The 23,466-nt window shown below is 36.9% G+C and overlaps 1 protein-coding gene across 2 annotated transcripts in view; it reads right to left on the bottom strand.

The window, feature by feature from the left end:
- The window catches only part of ERP44 (endoplasmic reticulum protein 44), a 47,819-nt gene that overhangs the window by 8,053 nt on the left and 16,300 nt on the right, over window positions 1-23,466 (bottom strand). For both annotated transcript variants that reach the window (XM_041408195.1, XM_041408196.1), the window contains exons 2-8: window positions 20,158-20,230; window positions 18,328-18,367; window positions 16,815-16,930; window positions 7,865-8,049; window positions 7,339-7,454; window positions 3,478-3,535; window positions 2,020-2,136 (exon numbers count right to left, since the gene is read on the bottom strand). In XM_041408195.1, the coding sequence (XP_041264129.1) occupies window positions 2,020-2,136; window positions 3,478-3,535; window positions 7,339-7,454; window positions 7,865-8,049; window positions 16,815-16,930; window positions 18,328-18,367; window positions 20,158-20,230 (705 nt within the window). The remainder of the gene's footprint in view (window positions 1-2,019; window positions 2,137-3,477; window positions 3,536-7,338; window positions 7,455-7,864; window positions 8,050-16,814; window positions 16,931-18,327; window positions 18,368-20,157; window positions 20,231-23,466) is intronic.

Here is a 23,466-nt window from a genome sequence, read left to right as displayed (position 1 = left end):
TCAGAAGACTTTCCATTAGATCTCAGCTTCCCACATCACTTCTGTGCGCCTTTGAGAAGCTTCTTACTGGTTCCAAACCTCGCAGTTCAGCACCACTGTTGGACAACACAGGTTCACTGCACCCATTTAACAGAGAACTACACAACCTGATTCCAGGTTAAACAGGGATTTCTTCTGAATGATATCCTGATCCCAACAGCCTCTGCCGGTCAAGCACAGGAACTGTCTCGAATGGGCAGTCCTCGAGCAGAAGACCCTGCTTCAGATCTCAATGACTGTGTGTTTAAAGTGTATTCTAGTGCCATCAATACAGTTTTACAGTCACAGCACTTCCTATTTTTATCTTGTAATAAAATATGAGCCCATTTAAATAACTGTACAATCTCAGCATGCAGAAATATCTCAATTCTGGCATGTTTAAATTTGTTTGGGTACCAGCACCACTGAAATTTTTAAACAAACTTTGCCAGGCAAAATGTCACATTGCAATTCTAACTATCTGCCTAAGCAAACAGGAATCAAGGGTTAAGGGAACAACCAGAGAAACCACAACAGAATGTAGTACAAGCTAACAGTGATGAACCTTGGCATCCAAGGCTCAGAATCCTGTTTCACCATGAAAAAAGTACACTGAAAATCTATCACACACTTCTAAAGATGTTAACATGTGGCATCTTTTACATACTGAGTTGCAAATGAAGAATTAAGATTTGTTAACTGTCAGAACTTTCCAATAAAAGCTGGCAGGATTGACTAGAAAACAGTCAACAAACATGGCTTAAATAAAACCACCCTGTCCTTCCCTCTGCCATGAAACCTGAAGTGCTGCATGCCCAGAACAGCAGATTCAGGATAAAAAGAATTAAGTGTGCAAACTGTGAATGAATCATGACTGATTCTCTTGTTTCTCATCCAGTATGGACAACATAATTTGTGACACTCCTTGGCAGATTTTCTAACAGATTCTCTACCAATGTACAAAAACTCCTTTTGAGATGCTACAAACTTGATAATTTTCAAAGGACTTTTCTTCCTGTTATTTATTTTACAAAGAATAAAATAAAATATGGAGTTGGATATGGACAAAAGAAAAGTAAGTTACAAAAGAAAACAAAAAAACCTTGAAAGAAATAATAATAATGAGAAGAAAAGATGTTTAAAAACAAACTCCTGAATTCCACCTGACAAACTGCAGCAAAAGAAGAAAAGCATGGCAAACAACACATGAAACTAAAAAGATTAAACTACCAGTGCTTTAACACAGACTGAAAATAAAAACCCCACATAGTTTCATTACCACTCCCAGAAGATTCCATGGTCAGCCACCATTTAATGTGCTTATTTATTAGATAATGCTTTGGAAGTGGTTAATACAGTAATATTTTTCTACCACTCACATTAACATCAATGGGAGGGAGCTGGGAATGTTTAGCCTGGCAAAAAGGAGGCTCAGGGGAGACTCTGTTGCTCTCTACAACTGCCTCCAAGGAGGGTGTAGCTGGGGAGGGTTGGCCTCTTCTCTCAGGTAACAAGTGACAGGAGAAGAGGATGACCTCAAGTTGCACCAGGACAGGCTTAGACTGGATGTGGGGAAAAACTTATTCACTGAAAGGGTATGAAGCACTGGAACAGACTGCTCAGGGAAGTGGTAGAATCACCATTCTTGGAAGTGCTCAAAAAACCATGTGGATGTGGCACCTGGGGACAAGGCTGAGTGTGGAGCACAGTGCTGCTGGGTTAACTACTGGAGTCAATGATCTTGGAGATTTTTCCCAGCCTTAACAGTTCTGTAATTATAACTTCTTACTTTGGTAGTGTATGAAACTACTACAGATCTGCCTTCAGTGAATTTCAAGAGTAACCAAAAAGCTCCTAAAGAATGAAAAGACATTATCTGACAGCCATTTTCTGTTTGAAATAAAACACACAAAGTTCTTTGATGTGGATTAGGGACCTTTAAAGGGACATTTTGGTTTTAAGAAAGAAACCCCAAACACAGAATAGTAGAAAAAGTCTTACCTCCCCATTTTCAAATGTGATTTCTCGAACTAGTGGTACACATTTATCTTGTGTCCATGCATAAATCAAATCAAAATTGGTTAGTGAGCCTAAATACACCATATCTGGAGCATTTTCCTGTTGAAAAGAAAAATACAGTATGATGAGAAACAGTAAAAATGACATTGCTACCTACAAAGACTACCTACTCAACATAAAATAACAATATTCATATAAATATTTAAAACAAATCTTATACCCATATTCAAACTTGTGCATGCAAGATTTCTATTAAATATGTGATAAAAGTAAAATGGAAAATAAATATTACATATGATAATTTATGCAGTCAACTCCATTTTATAAGACAATTCATAAATAATGGGAGATATTTTGTTTCCAAATTAGGGATGCTTCAAGTAAGGGCTATTTAGATTTCTGCTTTCTGCTAGGCTGAGAAGTAATATCTCCAGACCTAAACTAAATGCAGACACGGAGCTGCTTCAGTGAATGCTGATAGCTACAGAGACTCATCAAAAACCCCTCCTAATGTCCTACAGGACTTGAAACTGGTATTTTACATTTGCTTTGCCAAAGAGATATGAATAAATAATAATTTTCCTTTATTTGCTAGTCATTTCAACTTGTAATTCAGTGCTAGCGTCCTTTAATTTAATTACAATTTTGGTTATCGTGAAGTGAAGCATGACTTTGCAAGCTGCGGCCATGCTTAAGCACACCTTAATTCAGAAATGCTGTGTAAATTAGGTAACTTTATAAATTCTGTTGTTGGAAAGAAATAAAAATGCTTTGAAACTCCCTTCCCCCTCAGGTCTATTTGCATCTATTTCCTCTTTTGTAAGCAGCTCTTTTCATACAGTAAATTTGAAAAAGAAGCAGATTTTTAGACAGTATGTCTCTATAAAGCAATTATTGCATATTTTCTTCTGTACTGAATTTTATATCCATTAAAACCATGTTTATGGCAGTTTGTTAACCCACAGTTAATTTTGTTAATTTTTTTTTTAAATTAACAGATGAGCTCCTAACCCTTGTAGACTAAGGTATACAATACAGTTAAGTAATAGCCATAAAAATATACAGTAATTGTCACTTGCTTTGAAAAACATGAAGTGTACCAGCTTCACAGATTTTAAAGAGTTCTACAGAACACACAGTATCCATACACATGATGTGTTGACTGTGTTTCTCAGAAAAAAAAATATTAGTTTTTTTTGACATGGGTATTTCAAACAATCAGTTTAGGTTCTGTGCATTAACTGTTAACATGTGAAACGGATCTTTTTCACTGACTCAGAAACACTAATTTCTATGATCCTATTCCTCACATTATTTAGTGATGGAATAAAACTAAGATCTGAGATGCAGTAACATACTGAATGATCTGAATACAGTCTCCATTTGTTTGTATTCACATATAATCACAACAATCAAAATAAAATACATAGTTACACTTACCCCTGGTGGCTTGTAGATTACATTGTCTCCGCTAAATCTCTCTGCTTTTGAAATAGCCCTACAACAAACCAACCAGTAAGCATGTCTTGGTACAGACAAATAAAATAACCGAGATCCCAAAATTCACATTTTAATTTTTTATCCTTTCCTTACTTCTTTTTTTTAACCCCTTCACAATTTAAGAATTAAAATCCTTAATTTTTAAAGTAAACTGTAAAGTGAATCCATAGAAACTTGGGCTGCCTGGTTAAGAGGGCATGAAGGGAGTTAGCAAGAAGCATCCCTAAGATCAGAAGTCTGGACTAAAGGCAACAAAGTGACAAGTGATAAATGCCAGGACAATTTTGGGTAAAGACCATCCAAAAACTAAAGAAAAAATCTTCAGGGACCAAAGAGGAAGGTGGATTCTTGTTTGCATTTACTCCTCCTATTCCACTTTACACTAAGAATTTACATCTCCTCTACCCTGACAGAGAAGGGCTTTGAGGTGTTCTGTAGGCACAAGCAATGAGAAAATGGAGGGCAAATGAGCCCCCACTGTCCACTTCACCCTCAGAGCACATCTAGAGAGAAGACACAGCATGCAGTTTCTGGCCACTGATGATACAGCAGGTGTGTACTTCTAAGACATACAATTCCTCCTTGGTATTCAGCTTACTACCTCATCTTGGTATGTTCCTCTCTTGCCTTTAGAATATTTTACCCCAAATCACAGCAAAGTGCCCTGAAAGCTGCTAGTTTGTACCCCAAAATTATCATCTCTTATTCAAGTAAGTTGAAACAGCTGTGCATCAATGGAGGAGATAGAAAAGAAAGAGAAGTCAAATTATCTGAATTTACCTCACTGCAAGATGAGCTACATCTTCCAGGGGTCTGAACAATTTAGAATGCTGAGAAAACTAGAGACATCATAAGGCTTAACTCAAAGTACCTATGTTTTATTGATTTCTTTTGATCCAATTATCCTTTTCTTATCACATACAAAAGGTGCCTTGCATCAGTTATGTTACACCACCAGTATTTCCATCAGTTTAGAGATGTGTATTTAAAATGCATTTTTGTATTCCCAACATGACTCTCCCCATAATGTGAAATGAGCCTTCCTAGTCACAATCATGACTGAGGTAAACCATTTGCATCCCAAATAAGCCTTCATGGAATAAGAAAGTGAAGCCATAGAAGCCACCTGCCCAATCACTGCTTGCTAAGCTGATGATAATCTATAATGAAATATATGCTCTAGGGTAAGCCTGTGGTAGAACCTAAAATGTCCTCTTCTGTGTTCTTCCACTCCAGTAGCTGCAGCTATGACAATTTTTTTTTTCAGATAACATGAAGTGGGGACATGATGTGAAAATCCCAAATGCCTGAAGATACACCTTTTTAAAACAACTACTAAAATGGAAACACTTCAGTTTGCATTTTGCCTTTTTTTGAAGCAGTAATGTACAAGGTGAATCTCTGGAAAGCACACAACCCCTCCACCCTCCCCTGCCATATTTACTTGCTAATATAAAATTAAAACAGTTCCTAGATTTATCACCTTTTGCCATTAATTACTTATAGTTCATCATAGCCTTTAAAGATAAAAGCATTTTTGGCTTTTTTTTCCCTGTCAACTTTCTCTTCCATGTTCACAAACATTACAGATCCATTCCTCTCTATTTCTAAAATCTACCTCTAACAATCTCTTAATCAGATTGTTCATCTACCTCCTCCTGCTTACAAGTCTTTTTTCAATAATCTTGTTCTATGGTCACTTCAGATCTTAACAGAACTGTAAGGCCCAGTTAATTTAAGAACAGTTTTAAGCATCAAAATCATCTGCAACTAAGTACTTTTTTAAAAGAGTTTTTAAATAAGCTATTACAACTACCTAAAGCCAGAATAATTTTGGCATAATGGGACAGTTCTGCCTTGACAGAAGGTAGTCAAGCAACCACGTTTCTCCTGTCAAATTGATTGTTGTATTTTAGCTTCAGAGAAATTTGAACATGACCACTCATGTAACCTCCTCAAACCATGTAGCTGTTGAACTCTGTCCACAGCAAAACCAAAAGTCCTTTCCAGGGGCAGTTAGGATGCTCAGTCAGAAGAGTTCAACTGATCAATGCCAGCTCCCCATGAAGAATTTTGCTCTATATAATCTGAATAAAAATCACTGATCTGTAGCCAGCATCTCCCTTGGAAGTCTTTTCACATACCATTTTTTAGGAAGCTGAAGAGCCTCAGCTACTGAGAGATGAAAACATTTAGCTCCCAAGGCTGCTGTTGGGAAGGCTGCACTTTAAAACACTAACAGCTCCAGGCTAGAAAGAGAATGGGTGTCTGGAGATAAGAATAATGATAAACCTGCTGTGCAATCTGTATTTACACAGGCAGGTTATCAATAATCAAACTGTCATCCATTCCACTATGGATGCTTATTGCTTATATCTGAACAAAAAATAAAAATAAACCCCCTATAGTACCTACTTCAAGAACAGTGCCCAACAACCAAGTGCTAACACTGAGTGGTGGGAAACTGCTTCTCATTATAGGCAATTGACAAACAGTAAACCAAAGATGAACAGACTGAAAAAACAGGAGAGTGAATTTTGAAAGTAGTGCTATCTTACTAATAATTTTTAAAGTTATTTCTGAAAAGACTGAGAAGCTGAATGAGGGGCAAAAAAAATTTAAAATTCTAACAGCAACTCAGAGTGGCTGTGTTGAGAACAAGGATGGATGCAGCCATCAGAAAACACTTGAGATAACGGCACTCACCAGGGACAAGACTGACAGACCTAAAGACCACAGATTTACAAGTCATGGCCAGGGCTGCTTCCACAGCCAGCAGTACCTGACTGGGGACTGAGGGAAGGGAAAGCCACGTACAGCCCTGCACTTTGCAAACACTCATCCCCACCCACAGACTAACTGTAGAGACCTATTGGAAGAGGCATCAGGAACTGACAACAGGTTTTGTTCAAACAGTGAAACATTTTCTACCTTAATACATCCTCTCAGTTTCTCTGCTATTCTTCACTACATCCAATTAAAAAAAAAAAACAACTCCTGAGGCAACTCTGTGCAGCATAAAATCTGGCATAACCCATGCAAATCCCTAATTTTGCAACTGCGGGTAGACTGGAAACCACTACAATCACATTAATGTGCAGTGCTGGCATATTAAACACTGCAGAATTAATCTAGATTTTAATTTTATTATGCTACTCAAAAAATGAATCACTCCCAATCTATTCTTCTTCCACTGAATATTCTGAAATATCACTGTAAATCTCTACAAGGAGAAATCTGAGTTACTGTAAATTTTTCTTCTAGACTTACACTGCGTAGCTTACCAATGCAATTTTCTTTCTAAGCTATTACACTGTGCAGTGACAAAAAACTTGCATGAAAAAGTCCCAGGTACAGAAATTAGGTATTTTGGAACAAGGTCTGCTCCCCTAACAACAAGAGGAAATGAGTTAGCAGCTACATTCCTTAGGAAAAAAAAAAAAAAAAAAAAAAAAAAAAGAAGAATGAAAAAAACCCTCTCCCTCTAATAATGCAGGTTTTTGGGACACAAATGTCTACCATTCCCCCACCCAAACCTCCTCAGGTACATTTAAACTATACTAACAAACAATGGTAAAAAAAGAAAAAGGAAGCAAAAAAAGAGTTGAATTTCACAGCAAGCATTAAGGCTAAGAAGAGTTTTGTCCTTCTATCCCCTCAGTGTATTTATCCATTAAGGTTTAGTCTCTTCAGTTATGCCACACTGAAAATAATAAAGAAGTCTATTTAATAAAATTATATAGACCTCATTAACAAAATTTCAATAATATAGTTACAAAATCAAGAAATTTCAAAACTTACCCAAAGGCAGAGAGGAACACACAATCATCATGCAAAATATTCGCTACTCTTTCAAAGGTTCTGTAATTATCAGAGTCCTTTTGCTCAAAGTACCCAATAATATTTCTTCTGCTGCGCTGTAAAAACAAAGGTTGAATTGTAACTTGCATCACATTATCAATAACTGTCATTACTCCCTACAGATATTAAATACAGAGATGCCATTCATTCAAACAGTCAGTAAATGCAGAAATTATTTCTTTTTTGCCATTTCAAAATTCAGAAGAATACTCGTGAGTATTTTTTTGGTGAGGAATATTAAAACTATCTTGTCAAATACAACACACAATTCTTTTCAAATTTTTAAAAGCAAGATAAATAACTTAGTAGTGGAGTGAATGCAGCTGAAAGTGACTACACTGAACTAATTTGTAATACTGCAGTGTTCCACTCGGTTAAAAAAAAAAAAAAAACACATGGTACTGAACATTCCACAGTTCAACACTGAAAAAAAACTCCAGAGAAGGAATAAAATTGAAACACTTACATCAAGAGAACTAATTTCTTCCAAATCCTGGACCTCCCGAATAGGGTTACTTTTCTGCTGCCTGATGTAATCTGCTATTGCTGTCACAGATCTCTGGCCCCTGTATTCCCTCTTCATCATCATGCCATTCCGGAAGAGTTTCAGAGTTGGGTATTTGCTTATCCTGTACCTCTGAGCTATGTCAGCTAAAAAGAAATTAAGAAAATGAAAGCAAAGCCCTACAAATATATACTGAACATGGTTTCTTGTGCATGCACATGTCTGCCTGTATGTGGAATCTCTGAACCAGCAGTTCTACATCTTTAAGCAACAAGAAGACAAAAAAAAACCCAAACCAAACCAAAACAAAAAAAAACCCACAAAAACAACCACCCCAAAAACCCCCAAAGCAAAAGCACCAAAACCCTTCCCATGTACTGATCATCATAAAGGAAAAAATTACCAACATCTGCAAAGACTCACCTTGGTCATATATACTGATTTAGTACACTCCCTACCAACAACTAGGAAGGCAAATTTAAGAGCATAACAAGAACATGAGAATCTTCAAAGCTTGTCAATCTCAGTTAATTAACCCACTTGAGAAAATATTAATAAAATAAATCATCTCCTATTTTTCTTCAAACTTAGGATCTTTGTCTCAATTGCAATGCTAGAAATATAACTGCCATGTCTGAAATGTTTGAGAATGTAAACCCTGTGCAAAGTATTTTTTGAAGGCTGTGAAGGCCAGAAGACTGCTGTTCCAGTTCTGAGATGTTCAAGTTTTGAACAAACACAAAATTCCAGGTTTCCAGATTAAGGCAAACACCTCTCTGGTCAACCAGTATCATCATTCCCTCCAAGACAGGTCTTTATTCACATCTATACATACAGCCCAGTCTTCTAGACTTGGGCCACACAGAGCTTCACATAACAAAGTAACTTTAATTAGCATCAATCTAGGACAAGAGCACTAGCTATTTTCACCTTTATCTAACAGCTCAGTTACTATTTATTTATTCACAAGACTTACAAATGTAAAAGAACAAAAACAGAAAGAGACTTTACAGGAAAATTAAAAGAGCAGCAAAGAAGAAAGCTAAGTAGAAGCAATACAAGTTTCCCACACGTGCATCCTGTGCCCCTTCAAACACTGCTTAGGCACAAATGTGGTTCTTCACCACACCCCACCAGAGTTCTTAACATGCTCCTTTGTCCCTCTCCACTTTGCTAAATCACTGGGACACAGCAAAGTGCAATAGCTAGTTCCCAGCCACACACTGATGGGGAAGCTTACACATAACCAGCAAGTGATTCACGGCACACGGAGGAGGATTCAGCTGCCTTGAGTTTTTACAGCAGCCTTTGCTACGGTGTAGAAATTTGGTTTGTGCATTTCCAATATTCAGCAACTGCTTTAATCAAAGTTTTTAAGTATTTAATAGCTTTGAATGCTCTTCCCCCTTTCAATGTGGCTGAAGTCCAATAAAGAACTTGACAATTTTATGAGGAGGAACTGAAGAAATGTGGTAACCAGATATACTTTGGGTTTTTAGGAAAGCAAGAATAAAAACAAATAATAAAGACAAAGTAAGTAATGTCGAATAGATTTACACAAGCATTTTCATTTGGCTTTTGCTTTGCTTGATTATTCCCTCCTGTTCACTCCTCCCCTGGAAATAAATCTAGAAAAAAATAAAATCCCACAGACCCTGTGAAAATTGTTTATCTTCTTTTACAGAGTGGGATGCAGTTTACCTACACTTCTGGACCTAAACTCAACTAAATGCCTCCCAAATGTGCCCACCTTCCCCAGGCTACTTAACCATCTGAGGAGATTTGTTCCAGTCAGATACACCCACCACACTTCCCCTTCTTTTCTCTCTCAGGGAAAGTCAGAGGTGGTGAATTCAGCAGACTGATCTACCATTTGGAGACAGAGAAGTTTCATTCAGTTGACAGAGAGAGGAAGGCATTGCAAGTGTGGTCTGTACACATATCCTTGCTTTTCATGGACTCCTTACAAGTCACAGGGTACCCTTCAGGTGACCTGGATTAGCCCACAGCAGGAATGCAACCAAATGGGGTCCATGAGCACATGAGGCACAGTGTCACATGTGAGAATGATGTGAGAACAAATCCACTCTGACAAAAATGTCCCTTCTCAGTTATATATTTACCACAAAGCAGATTTGCTTTCTATCTGACACTTGCTCTTTTTTAAAGAGAATGGAGAAGTCTGAATTCCATGCTGCCTGGAGAACTCAGTGAAACCAACTGCTGCTAGAACAATACTAATCCTATTTGCAGCTTTAGTTACTGAAAACAGTCTCTGTACCAGTTGCACAGCTTAGATGAGTCTAAGAACTGAAAACAAAAATGTGCATAGCAAAAGAGTAAGAACCAGGTCTACTCCACAAAATGTTCTCTAACATCTCCCAAGTAAACTTCAAAGCATCACCAGCTTAGCCCAGTTCTTAAAAAGCTTTGCATCACCGTAAAACAGCACAGAATTCAGCCTACCAACTTCGACTAAGAGGCCTTGCCTTGTTTCCTAAATATTCCAGAAGTGCATTTTTTAATGCACTAATTACAGATAAAATTAATGTAAAACATTTTATGTTCTCAGTGAAGAGTACTTTTATTTCAAATTAATACAAATTTCTCCATGGAGGATGTCAATATATTCAACAGTAATGAACATTAGATTAATAATGTTTTCTTCCCTTAAACTCTACCATGTTTTAGTTGAAGTACCTAAGAATTGCCTGCAAGAAGGTGGCAAGTACAGCAGGTGGCAAGTACAAATCACTTAATATTTGCTTGGTAGAAGACAAACAACATCTGCAAACCAGGCATTTGCTGCCCTTCTTCCCTGCTGACAGAAGGACCTTTGGTCTGACAGTACATGAGTTGATCCAACCTTGACAGGGTCTGATAAGGGACAAGGAGCACAATGTGTCAAGGTTTCACAGAAACACATTGAGATTAACAACTCCTGTTACACACCTGCACAGGAAGAGAAAACCAAACCCCACACTTCTTTGTCTAGCAACACGGACTTTTCCCTCATGTTATTTCCACAGCTATAAGAGGATGCAAGGGTTGAAGAAGGGCATTCAGGGCGTCATGCAGGTTCTCCCAGATGGAGACTGCAGTACCTAAGGATGTGGATCTTCATCAAGGGCTGAAGTTGTGTAAAAATATTAATGGCAATAAATGCCCACTGTCAAAGCTGAATTCAAACATTATTTCATAAGTCAGTACCTGCATGATCTTTACAAATTACATTGAGATTCCACAAATGCTGATATTTGAACTAACACAGAGAAATGACACTCCTACACAAGTAAGTATTTGAAAACCATCTTTTTATAAAAAATAAAATGCAAGTACATGAAAAACTGTTTGAATTAATTCAAAAGTCAAATAGAGTAAACCTTAAATGCTTCATTAAGCCCTGGCATTTGATACAGGTAGAGTTAGCATAAGCAGTGCAACTACAAAATTATATTCCTTTTAAAATTGGAAATACACAATGCAAATACATGGAATATTGTTTGAGCTCATTCACAGATTCCATTAGTTATAGTAAATCCTAAATTAAATTTTAAAATATTTCCTGACATTCCTACTGCCCATTTTCTGATGAAAAGAGGTATTTGAAACAGACAAGGGCCTACCTAAAAAAAAGTCTCCCAATTAGAATTTTATGAATTTTTATTTTCTTCAGATATGAAGATACCTAAAAGGAAAAAACCTTGTGTTTGTATTTTGCTGAATTAATCATTAAATCACAAATCTAGTGTTTACCAGAATAGTTTCACATTAGTTATGACAGGAAGCTAGTGACATACTTGATCATCTTTTCTTCTACAAAACAGAAACTTTGATCACAGCAATGACTGTTGGATTCAGATGATTCTCCTCCCCATTTTGCATGTTTACCTGTTGACATTCAACCATCTCCAAACTGCCCAGACTTTTTTCCACTATTTATTCTGCCAACTCCAACACAAATAACGTGCAGCCGCCCAGTTCTCTTCAGATATGCACTGATAGATACTTCTCCTGAGCAAAGCTCTGTCTTACAACAGGGAAGAGACAGCAGCTCTTGTTCTAAAACAAACTTTTATGTGGAACCTGACATTTACACTCATGTTTTCTAAGACAGTCTCCCACGTCACCTTCCGAGCAAGATCCTCTAAGAAAGCAGGATTTGTGAGCTATCATTTGTCATCCATATCTCTTGTACTGTCAGCCATTTCTCCAGAGCATCATGTGTTCCACTATCCAAAGGAATGCCAAAGCCCATTTTTTGGGGTGTCAGGCTTTTCTCAGGGTGTGTACACACATTACCCGAGCCACAGTTTCAAGCAAGCACACAGCCAGTGACTTGTTTCCCAGAATGCTTCAGACTCCACCATTCTAGGTTAACACCACAAGACACGATCCAAAGTTCATCTAGCTGGGTATCAGATTACTTCACCAAGAATCTCAATTCCACTGACACCAAGTTGAAATTAAATGCCCAATGAATAAAGTGCTAAAAAACTGCATCAAGACTCACTACACTGAAAAAGGCTCCCACCCACAAGGTAGCTAAGAAGTCCTTCCCAGTGAAGGACCAGCAATATTTACAAGGGTCACCATTAACTCAGTACACTGCTCTAACTTTTCAGGGCCATAATTTCCACTATGACTAAACAAATATTTAGATTTTAAGTCTACAGGACTGGTTCTCAAAAAACATGTCCAGTAGGATTTGAACAATATTGATAATTATCCTAAATGCCCACCTCATCATACAAGGCAGCACCTGAAGAATTCACATGCTGAACAGAGGACTATAACAGCCTGAAAAGTTATCTGAAAGAAAATCAAAGTTTCAAAACTCAAACTAAAAATAACTTCTAAAAATACTCAGTGTCCCTTTTTCTAGAGGAGAGTTGGGTGGTCTCTTCATGTTATCTGAGGAAGAGCTAGCACAAATCCAAGCTACTTTATTTCCGAACTTTGGTGTTACATGATGGTGGTAGGAGTTACACAGCTACATCTAGAGAGAGCTTGAATTTTCTGGATCTAACACTAATCTTTATTTTTGTGTCAAATCGTCTTAAGTCTTCCTTACCCTTCTGCAATATCTTTCATCTAAAAAATAGCAAATTCTTTCCGCTGTATATTTGAAGCTGGAATGACCAAATGAGTATTCTGCTAGATCACTTGAGATCAGTCAACATCTTTTGAAGTCCCTCAGGCTACCCACTAGGGCACACTACAGATGACAAATGAAATCTGTCTTTGATAGGTACCTTTTACTTTCATAATACACCATAAATTCTCCCCAGTTAAACTACTGCTCTTGTGACACTTGCATGAAATCATAAGCCCTGGTGGAATACACAGAAGAAGCAGAATTAGAAAGGAACTTGGGAAAGCATCTAAACTAGGCATCCTACTGCAATGTTTGTGACACTGGTGACTTGTATGATGGACCAAAACAGCTAGAAGGAAAGCAATCAATATTCTATATCAAACTCAGTAACAGCAAATTTAAATCACCTTCTGCTGCAAAGGAGCATTCACAACAGCCATGCCTGCTCTAAGCAGGGCCTCATCAGTAGGCATCCCATAATCTGTGACAGACTAACAAAATCGCTCTCCTAAGGAGTGCCATCAACAACCTCTCCAAATCACTTACACTTTTTATTTTATCCAAAGATAACTCTCTCAGACTGATTTTTTTTCCCAAACAAAGTGACAAGAATGCAGTGAAATCCTCGTGCTTGCTTAGAGTTTCATTTAGAGTTCCTTTATGAACTTGCAAATTTGTTATCATTGAATTCTTTTGCTTACCAAAGGCACAGCAGCAACACAACCTCATCTCTGCAGACTAACATTAGCAATGTGAGCACACATGGCAGGAACAGCCAGTCACAGAGAGCAGCAGCTCACAAAACTTAGAGAAAATACCACTCCCAGACACACCTGGAGTGGAAGAACAGTTCCCTAAACAGTCTGTCCAGCAAAGCATCTCCTTACATACCCACAGTGAGAAACTGATTTATGTTTGGAGGCACAAAGCTCTATTCAAAACAGCTACTCTTTTTTATTTAACTCAGAAACCAAAGGAAAACATGGCGCAGTAGAATCAAACCCCCAATATATATGCTTCAATTGACCAGAATGTTGTACCACAGCTCCTAATGCTGAATATAGAGAAACTGTCCAAAACAAAAACTCTCCTCCAGAGAAACATGAGTTCTAGATGGCAATATCCACTCACAGAGAAGAGAAACATAGGAAATCTATTGTACCAAGTGAGTTTCCAACACTGCTGCTTAACACAAATGATTAAAAACACCCTGAAACACAAGCAAGAAAAAAAATCGCCCAAAAAACCCCAAACAACGAAACAAAACCTTCCTAATAATGTCTGTGCAGTAAGACCTTCTGTAATTTTATATGGAAGATCACTTTTACTAGGTATTATACTTGGATGAGAGGTGTCTAATATTTAAGATAGCTGAATTACTGAACATACCAAAACCATCAAAGATTTTAACAAGACACAATGTAGCAGAACTCAGACATTCTTAAGTTATAAAAGCATGTGGTCTTGGAAAAGCAAAGAGTACCTGCTTTAACTACCTCCTCCAGATTTATCTTTAGTGGATGTTGCATACCAGCCTAAACACAGCCTGGTGGGTTTTCCTACACATTTCAGGTATAATTATCTTATACAATATTACAAACTAGTATAAAATATAACACATACAGAGGCTTAATACAGTGTTAATATGTATATTTTGTATTTTATCACATTAGGGACTACCACTTTCCAGAAAAACATCTTTATATTGGCTATAAGAGCAAACAGAACGATGGTTTTGTCATTAGGCATCAAACATTTGGCAGTACATCAATAATTCTCTTTAATTTGCTTTACCCTCAGAAGCTGGTGTGAGCTGTTGGGCCCTGCAGTGTGCTTCAATAATAGTGCATTAAATAGAAAGTATCTATGCCTGAGTAATCATTCTGAAAGCTGTTTTTGAGTGGCCAGAAATCAGCTATTTGGATTCCCTACAGAGTCTTGGCCTCAAAAAGAACCAAATCATTTGTAATGCAAATAATCCACCATCTCTAGAACACCACTCCAAGAGCAAATTACTAGTGGTATGAAATCCACAGGCATAACAAACAACCAAAATATTGACATAAAACCTCTAGTTTGCTAAAATATGTAAACACATAAAAAAATATAAAGCTTGAGTAAAAAATCCCAAACCACTAACAATTTTGACACCACCATTCAGCAAAACACTATGTAGGCCCAACCATGATAATACAGTAATATCTGCTTTCTTACTAAAAAGCGGCTATTGCACACATTAAAATCCAAGTTAAAATACCTAAAACTTTAGGGCATGCTCAATAATTGTGTGCCATAAAATGTACCATTGTTTAAAACCCAGCAAATAAATACTATAAACTAGGAATGACATGCACAACTCTGTTATTTCAATTCAAAAAGGCAATGTAAATCACCTGTCATTAAAGGATTTTATTTTTAATTCTCACATTTTACATCTTCTGCAACAGCAGTCATGCTCATCTACTTAAACTAAAGGCAAAAATAGTAAATAGAGAGAACTAATGGTATTCCAGAAATAAAAAGAAAATCCAAAACTCCTGGCTGCCTCCTATTACTTAGCCAATTACAAGTACTCCCAGGAGGGATGACAATCTCTCCTGTAGCATCTCCTCCTCTTAGCCCTCTGTAACAAGCACCAGTTACCTTAATTCAAAGAGCATATGAGAGGATTAAGCAACAAACTTTTAAAGCATTTCAAACACTTGGTGGGTGGCAAAAAAAAGTTTTCTTAACTGTAACTGCTAAGACAAGAATGTCTCACAGCTAAACACTGGGCATCCAGCTGCCCAGATTCTCTGAGTTATTCAAGCAACTGAAGCTACAGGAACCAAAGCAAGGACTCCTGCAGTTAATTTAAACCTCGACTATAAAACACAACAACACAGGCTGATTTTACTATGGTCTTTAGTGAGAACTTGATAGAAAGTTTTGTTGTCATTCCCTTGACATGAAAAGATGAGCCAATTTCCAGTGACGCTTGTCCTTACAAATTAACAGTTTTGTAAAGCCCAAATAGTATAATCAGTATCAATTAAACTGAATTTCTCTGTTAATACTCCTTGGGAATCATAAGCCACTGTTAAAAAATTATTCCTAGAAATGCTGGTCTCCAAGAAGCATAAAATAACACAGCTGATCCAACAGTGTAATAAAAATTCTGGTATCCGTTTGCTTTTCAATGTGCAGCAGATGTTCCTCACATTTTACTTATTAAGGGATTTAAAAAGAACTTTAGGAATTAGTACCAGCATAAAGTAAGATATTGCATATCATTTTCATGTCTGGCCATGAGGAAAACCCAGCCTAAAGAGGAACTGTTTGCTGACATGTATAACAACAGCAGAGCAAAGCTCTGATCCCTGCCTGGCTGTATGAAAGGAAACTTACAGCCCCCTCATGACTCCAAGGTGGAAGGAAGATCTGATCAGAACATATTCTTCATGCTAACTGTGGTAGGTTACCCCTTTTTCTTCTTGGTTGTGAAGACCTGCATCATTTATTGCACTAATGCTTCTCTGAGACATCAATGAGCCAATTCAATTTATAATCACAGCCCTATTTTCCACATTTAAATGAGATAGGCTGAACTGATTAAAAAAAAAAGGATGTTGATGGATGCAATGAGAAAGAAACATTGGAAATTGCCCTGACAAATCTGGAAGAAGAGGTTTGCTGATATATTAAAAGCAACCCTGGGCTAAATGATGGGCCATCTACAGCTACACTTTGCTCAGCTATTTAGCATATTTTTCAATACAGTCACTAACTTGGTAGCAGGACAGCACAGAAAAACCAAAATCAGGATTTACTTACAATGCTGATCGCAGTCTACTCTAGCAAACACCACTTGATTCTTATCTGGATATTCTTCTTTGATTACATTAGAAGCTTCCTCAAAAATAGGATGCAGCATTTGGCTGAAGCGGCACCTGTAAATAGAACGCAAAATCGTGACTTCAAAATATCACTTTGAAATATTTCAATTGATGACTACTTGAACATTTCAATCTTTGAAGGAAAAAGAAAAAAAAAAGAAAACAAAGAAAAGCTATTGGAAAAAAATCACATGCTACCTGTAGTCATCCCAGTAACTGACTAGATAAAAATCAGGTCAAAAGTAAACTGAATGAATCAGGTACAGAAAAAAAAGTAATTCTGAAAGAATACATATTTCAAGATATGGTCCCCTGCTTTATCTCCCTAGAAAACACCATTAATAAATTTAGGAAATAGATTATATTCAGAAAGTATGTTGTTAATTTTTTTCTACCTGAATTACCCCATGGATAGTGATTTTAAAAATGTAGTAGAAGTTATTCCTTAGATTGTTGAGGTTGAAATATTCACCAATACCTTCAAGAAATATCACAGGTAATTTTCTATGGGTCAACAATACAAGTTATAGGTATTATGCATTATATTATTGCTCAGGTTTGGCAGAATTTGAGCAGAATACCTTTACAAAAGTAAGAACAAAGAGAACCCTAAGGGTCCCTTCTTCCAGTAATGTCAGATTTTGATGCAAATTCTTTCTTTTTGCCTACAGAAAAGGTGGTAGGATTATAAAGATGCTCCAGTGGCTTTAGGGAGTTTAGGATAACAGTAGTGCACAAGGCCATTACAAATACATCAATAAAATTATTTTATATTCTGTCCTTCCAAACATATGTCAGATTTTTAAATTGGAGATGCATAATGGCACTGTAGAAATTGTGAGAATAAGACTTCAAGGAGTAGACTTGCAATAAACCAGCCTGCACTGAAACCAACCTTAAATATAACAGTGACAGTCTGGGGATGCAGTTATGTCTGCAACAGCAAACATGCAAGTGAAGAGCAAGTCCTGCTCTCAAAATGCCAAGAGAGCTGAAGTCCACCTTCTGAAAAACCCGACTCTGGACAGCCCAGCTGCATTCTATACATTTATGTAGCACGTGTATGTTACCATGTATATGCTACAATGGCTGCTTGTCCCCCATTCTTCTTCACCCTTAAAACAGAGAACTTCCATGACCAAAACTGATCTGTTCTCACTCGTAAGTCAGGTTACATCACAGACTGGCAGTGTGTTATGTTGAGGGATTATTGCTGTATGCCTAAAAGTAATGATCATAATTATGGCTGCAACATTTTAAAACTACAGACTATTATAATGTGAACTAAGCAAGCATAGACAGAAGGAGAAGCCATTGGGACATAAACCCAGGAAAGAACTGGTTTGAAAGCAAGAGACTACTGTATTTTCAATTAGAAAACTATAGCCAAACATGACAGTTTTCAAAAGACAGAAGCGTAAATATAAAAAAAAAAAATTAGAATAACTTACCAATCAGCATAAAAATTAACTAAAGCAACATCTGCATTGTCTGAGAAGAAAAAGAAAAAGCCCAATGTCACATTGTGAGGCAAACTTCTCAGTTATTTTATTTGAGATTATAAAAGCATGTGCAAAAAACCTACAAAAGCAAATATTTCTAGATAATTCAGCATAAAGCTTAGCCTGATTGCTAGAAAACTGCTGGAGTAAGTCTCATCTGAAACATAATCTATAACAAATGGGAAAAAGATTAAAGAGGCCTTCAGTCAAGTGTTCTATTTACTTTATTGATATATAAGACAAAAAAATATAAATACTTAAGGCATTAAGGCATACAAAGTAATTGACTGACATATATGCAGCAAAAATTATTTCTGGATTTAAAATTAAGGCACTCACATCCAGAAACTGAACTCTAGTAGCTCTTAAGCACTAGCTCTATTATTTGTAAGTGCTAAAAATTAGTTAAAAGCTGAAATCCCAACTAATTGGGGTAGAAGACTGATGAACAGGCAACCTGTCTATGCACTTGCTCTGGTTTGTCCTTTACTTATCTTATTTAACCTGGACACTATGGCAAAAGGCAGCAAAGAAATTTTCAGTCCCCAAAAATAGAAAAATGCTAAGGAACATTAAAAAAATCCAGTACAACAGGGATACATATAATGAAGCAATGAAATAATGTTCTTATGCATTCCTTTTCACATATTTTTAAAAAAATCAAAAAAGGATAAACTTCCAACCCAAAAATGAAGTATTATCTTTATAGAATATAATAACTAACCACACTTTAAATTAATTTTTAGTAGTAGCACTGACCTAGACACTGAAAAAAAATGAAATACATACTTAAACTACAGAATATCAGCCACAGCTTTATAAAGCAGAAGTGCTGACAAAGCAGAAAACTGACAAAGCTACAGAGCAGTTACGTGTGAAAATAAGGATGCTTAAAGCCTGGAAAAAACAACACGCTGACAAAGACAATTCTTGAGTAGGCTGGAGAACACCACACTTTGATTACAATTATGGTGTTAAGATTTTAATTATCAGCAAGGGATGCCAGTGGTGAATAGGTAAATAACAGGCACTGAAAAGTTGAGTGTCACTTCCAACGTATAAAGTATTTCTTGAAAGTAATGGGTTGAACTTCAGAAGCACTTACACTTAGCATATATTCCCTTTTGTGAATTACATTGTATAAAATAATTTTATATTTTCCACTGTATGAAAGGTATTTACAAACAGCTCTCATATCATAAAGCCATCTCATATCATAAGGCAAGTTCTAGTCCAGACCTTATTAAAGATTTTTCACCCTGGATATATTTGAAACAATGTAATAACTTTTTCCTGCAAAGACAACCAGATACAGGCAAGTTGCATACTTCTCAGGGGGAAATGTTTCAGACAAGAAACACATATCTGTTTAATTTAAAGATTTTCATTCTATGAGCCACCAGAACCAGGACAGTGCTTAACCTGAGAAAAGGCAGAGCTGAACAAGCAAGGTACTTAAGGCCCATAAACCATGGGTTTCACTTGCTGCTGTTTTTTGGGGGGGAACTTTTAAAATGCCTGCCAGACTAGTTTAGGTTATGCAATCAAGCATTCCCTTTGCAAAAAAGCTAACAGTTATTTTCTTAAGACACTCCAAATTCTCACTGCAATACATTAGTTCAGACAGCTAATTTCAACCACAGGCATTTAATATTTCTAAGCCAATTGCAATTCATATATTCAAAGCTAGGGTATGAATATTCATTTAATACCACTGCAATATTCACACAGATAAGTAACTGCAGACACACAAGGAAAAAAATTATTCGAGGTACTCACTTAAAATGTCATCTATATTTCCACTATCTAGACTTGTTATTTCACTTCTTGCTGGATTAAAAAGCCAAGACACCTAAAAAGAGAAAGCAAACCAGTAAGATATGTTTCAGCAGTAAAGGAATAACTGATGTGTGATTTTTAAGTGCTGTAGTTCAAAAGCTGGAGAAGAACACTAAAAGAACTGTAATTCAGTCAATGCATTTCAGATGACTGCAGTGCTACAAATGTACAAATAAACTACAGATATAACATACTTTCACATTTAAAGAAAAATTAGGTTTTTTAATACAATTAATTCTCTATTATGCAGCCAGAAATATTACAGGTAAATTTGCACCTTTAAGAGTAACTTATATTCATAACTTCACTCTGAAGAAAGAAATGAAACCCCATTTCACCAACCTCACACAGGTGGGCACATAGGTTTTACCCAGAGACAAGTAATTCCTTCTGTCACTTACAGTACTTGTCTGACAAAAAAGTTTCTCATTAAGTAAAGCCTCAACTACCTGCATTTTTCTTGCTGTTTTAGGAAACAATTTCAATACCTCTAACTCAACTAGCTACAGTCTTTCATCTCCTTCTGTATTTCCACTTGACACTACTTCAGTCCAGCATGCAATGCTTATCAGACTATAAAAGCCAAGACACCACATCAGCCAAATTATTCAATTACAAAGCAACATTTATATTACTCTTAATGCAACTCTCATAGCAATACACAGTACTATGGATGGACATTCTCATTTTCACTGCAACTAGTCCAGATCTTTTTTTTCTAAAATGCAGTGGAAGAAATAGGAGATAGAGTTCTATCCCAGGTGAGAGAAGCATCAGTGAATTACAATTTATTTTTGCTTGGAGAGAGACAAGCATGAAAATGTTTGAATAGGATAATACAGATTCTTGTCTGGGACATGAATGTTTCCATCCTGAGCAAGCCAGTTAGAAAGTCATCACTTCTGTAAGGACAGTCAGAGCTTGCACCAGATGCTCTGCTGTGATGCCTTCATGGTTTCAATTGATGTATGGTTCCTCAGCTGACAGAGGTAACAGGAAAGGAAAAGGAAGGTTTTTGGAAGAGAGCTGAGAGGAATGCACAGATCAAGGAGTTGGGCAGAGACCAGAGAGTCACAGAGACATCCCACACTGAGATGCAGCAGCACACAACATACATGCTATTGATATTCCCAGAGAACATCAATATTTTTTATATTATATAATAATGTAATAATAATAATATAACTTAATATTATTTACCCCTTGAGGTGCAAAGAAAATCTGCCTATGGCTCAAGAGGCACCAAGGAAAAACACAGTTAAAGCATAAATAAAAACCATCCAAATAAAACCACACATAGCAGGAACCAGTGATATAAGCTTCTCTGCATTTATGGAAGAGCTTGAGACCTATCCTGAACTTATAGTAGGACCATGACTACAAAGAACAACCCTCCAGGATACACCTGCCTTTGACACTGTTTACAATTTATCAAAAAACTCATTTAATGCCACACACCAAATTTCATAACATTTATTACAAGTGTATATGAAATATTTGATTGAAAAAAAATTGCCATACTGGATCCTTGCTTTCCTTAAAATCAGCTTCAAAAATGGTAGAAAACTTCTGCAGTGAGACACTGTTAACAGCTCTAAAACTATCACTGTAAACCACACACAGGTGAGATTTGCAGCAATCAATCATTTTCAATTCTTTCTGATTCGTGGATCATTAATCAGAAAGATTACTAATGTGGATCACTAATCACTTCCCAGTGAAGACAGTGATCCTTTCGCATTTCCCATATGGAGGCTCTTGGATAGCAGATAACTCTATCTTGCACTACAGGCTGAAAACCCACCAGCTGTTGGAACACAAAGTATGTACCAGTGCTCCTCTCTTGGTAGTTGAATAAGATGCCATTCTTAAATGCAAATCTAAGATTTGTGGTGGAGTTTGCACAGTCTTCCTGGGGCACTTCAACTGCTTGAGACAAGTGTCTAAACTGTGGCTCTAAGACAACTGTAGAGGAACAAACTGAGCTGCAAGGTCCAGAGATTAAACAGGCAGTGTAACAACACAATCTGCCAAAAAATTATCTGATTAAGCAAGCTATGCAATGCACAAGTTCCAGCAGGCCAGTGTTCAGGGAGTTCCTCTGAAGATGTTGACATTGCTGACTAGTGAGCAGAGAGAAGGCCCAGATCCACACCAGCCAAATTACACCCAGAGAAACAACAGCTGATGGCAACCCTTAGTGCAGACACCTCCCCATCACCCTTGGGTGGTGCATGGGATGACAGCTTCCATGGTGTTGCTGGGGGGAGGTTCTGGTAGTAGAAGTTATGTTTGTAGTGAGTAATGGGTCAGGTCAGTGTGTGCTGGCACAGGTTTTGCTTGCATGCACCTGTTACTTTGTTGCAAATGTTAGGTTTGACCTAACGAGTACAATTGAAGCAGTAGCTACAATTAACAATAACAGCTGAAATATTGCTCTAGACAATAATGGATAGGGTATTTCAGCAATAATTTTCTTGGCCATCATCTGATCTTACTGAAGGCGCCTTTGCAAATTCAATGTTCTAAGGCTTTAGCTGCCTTGCAAGGCCTCAAGAACCTCTGATCACCCTGAAGACCACAGAGTTACTTTACCTGCTTGTAATCTTGGACAATCTTTGTTTACAGAGAAAATCTCCGCAAGCCTGTAGAAAGCAGGAACTTTTCAGTTGCTGCACACAAGCTCTGCAATGCCATTCATACTCAAAAAGAATTTCCATTGTAGGTCTTTGGTATAACTATTTTCACAGTAGCACTTCATATTGTCTAAACAAACCAAATGGGTAAGATAACAATTTCTTAAACCCTCCTGGCTTTTTCTAGCATAACTTCCCAGCAGCAAGACAAATCTTATCTAATAGGATAAGTTAAACATAAATTAAACATAACATAGATAAGCGTATTATTTGCAGTCAAGAAATAGGCTCTGTTACTTAGCAGATATACTCCAATGGATCAGGAACTGTAGTCATATTTCTAGATTGTCACAAAACACTTAAAACACATTTAACTTGCAATACAAATATTTAAATGTACCATGAAAGTACAGAACTTACTAACCAATGAGATCCTCTTCTAGACTATGCTATATGCAGAAAAGAGGAATTAAAACTAATACTTCTTTATAGCACAAATAAATTTTGTGATTGCTTTCTTTTAACTCTTACGGTGGAAATGTGGTGCAAGCTGCATGTACTAAGACATTAACAATAAAACAAATATTCAAAAAAATCTTCATGTATTGAAGGT

Source organism: Onychostruthus taczanowskii, unplaced genomic scaffold (genome assembly GCF_017590055.1).
Source record: "Onychostruthus taczanowskii isolate IOZ18803 unplaced genomic scaffold, ASM1759005v1 scaffold29, whole genome shotgun sequence".
Lineage (NCBI taxonomy): Eukaryota > Metazoa > Chordata > Aves > Passeriformes > Passeridae > Onychostruthus > Onychostruthus taczanowskii.
Note: the sequence above shows the minus strand (reverse complement) of the source record. Positions and strands in the feature narration are given on the sequence as shown.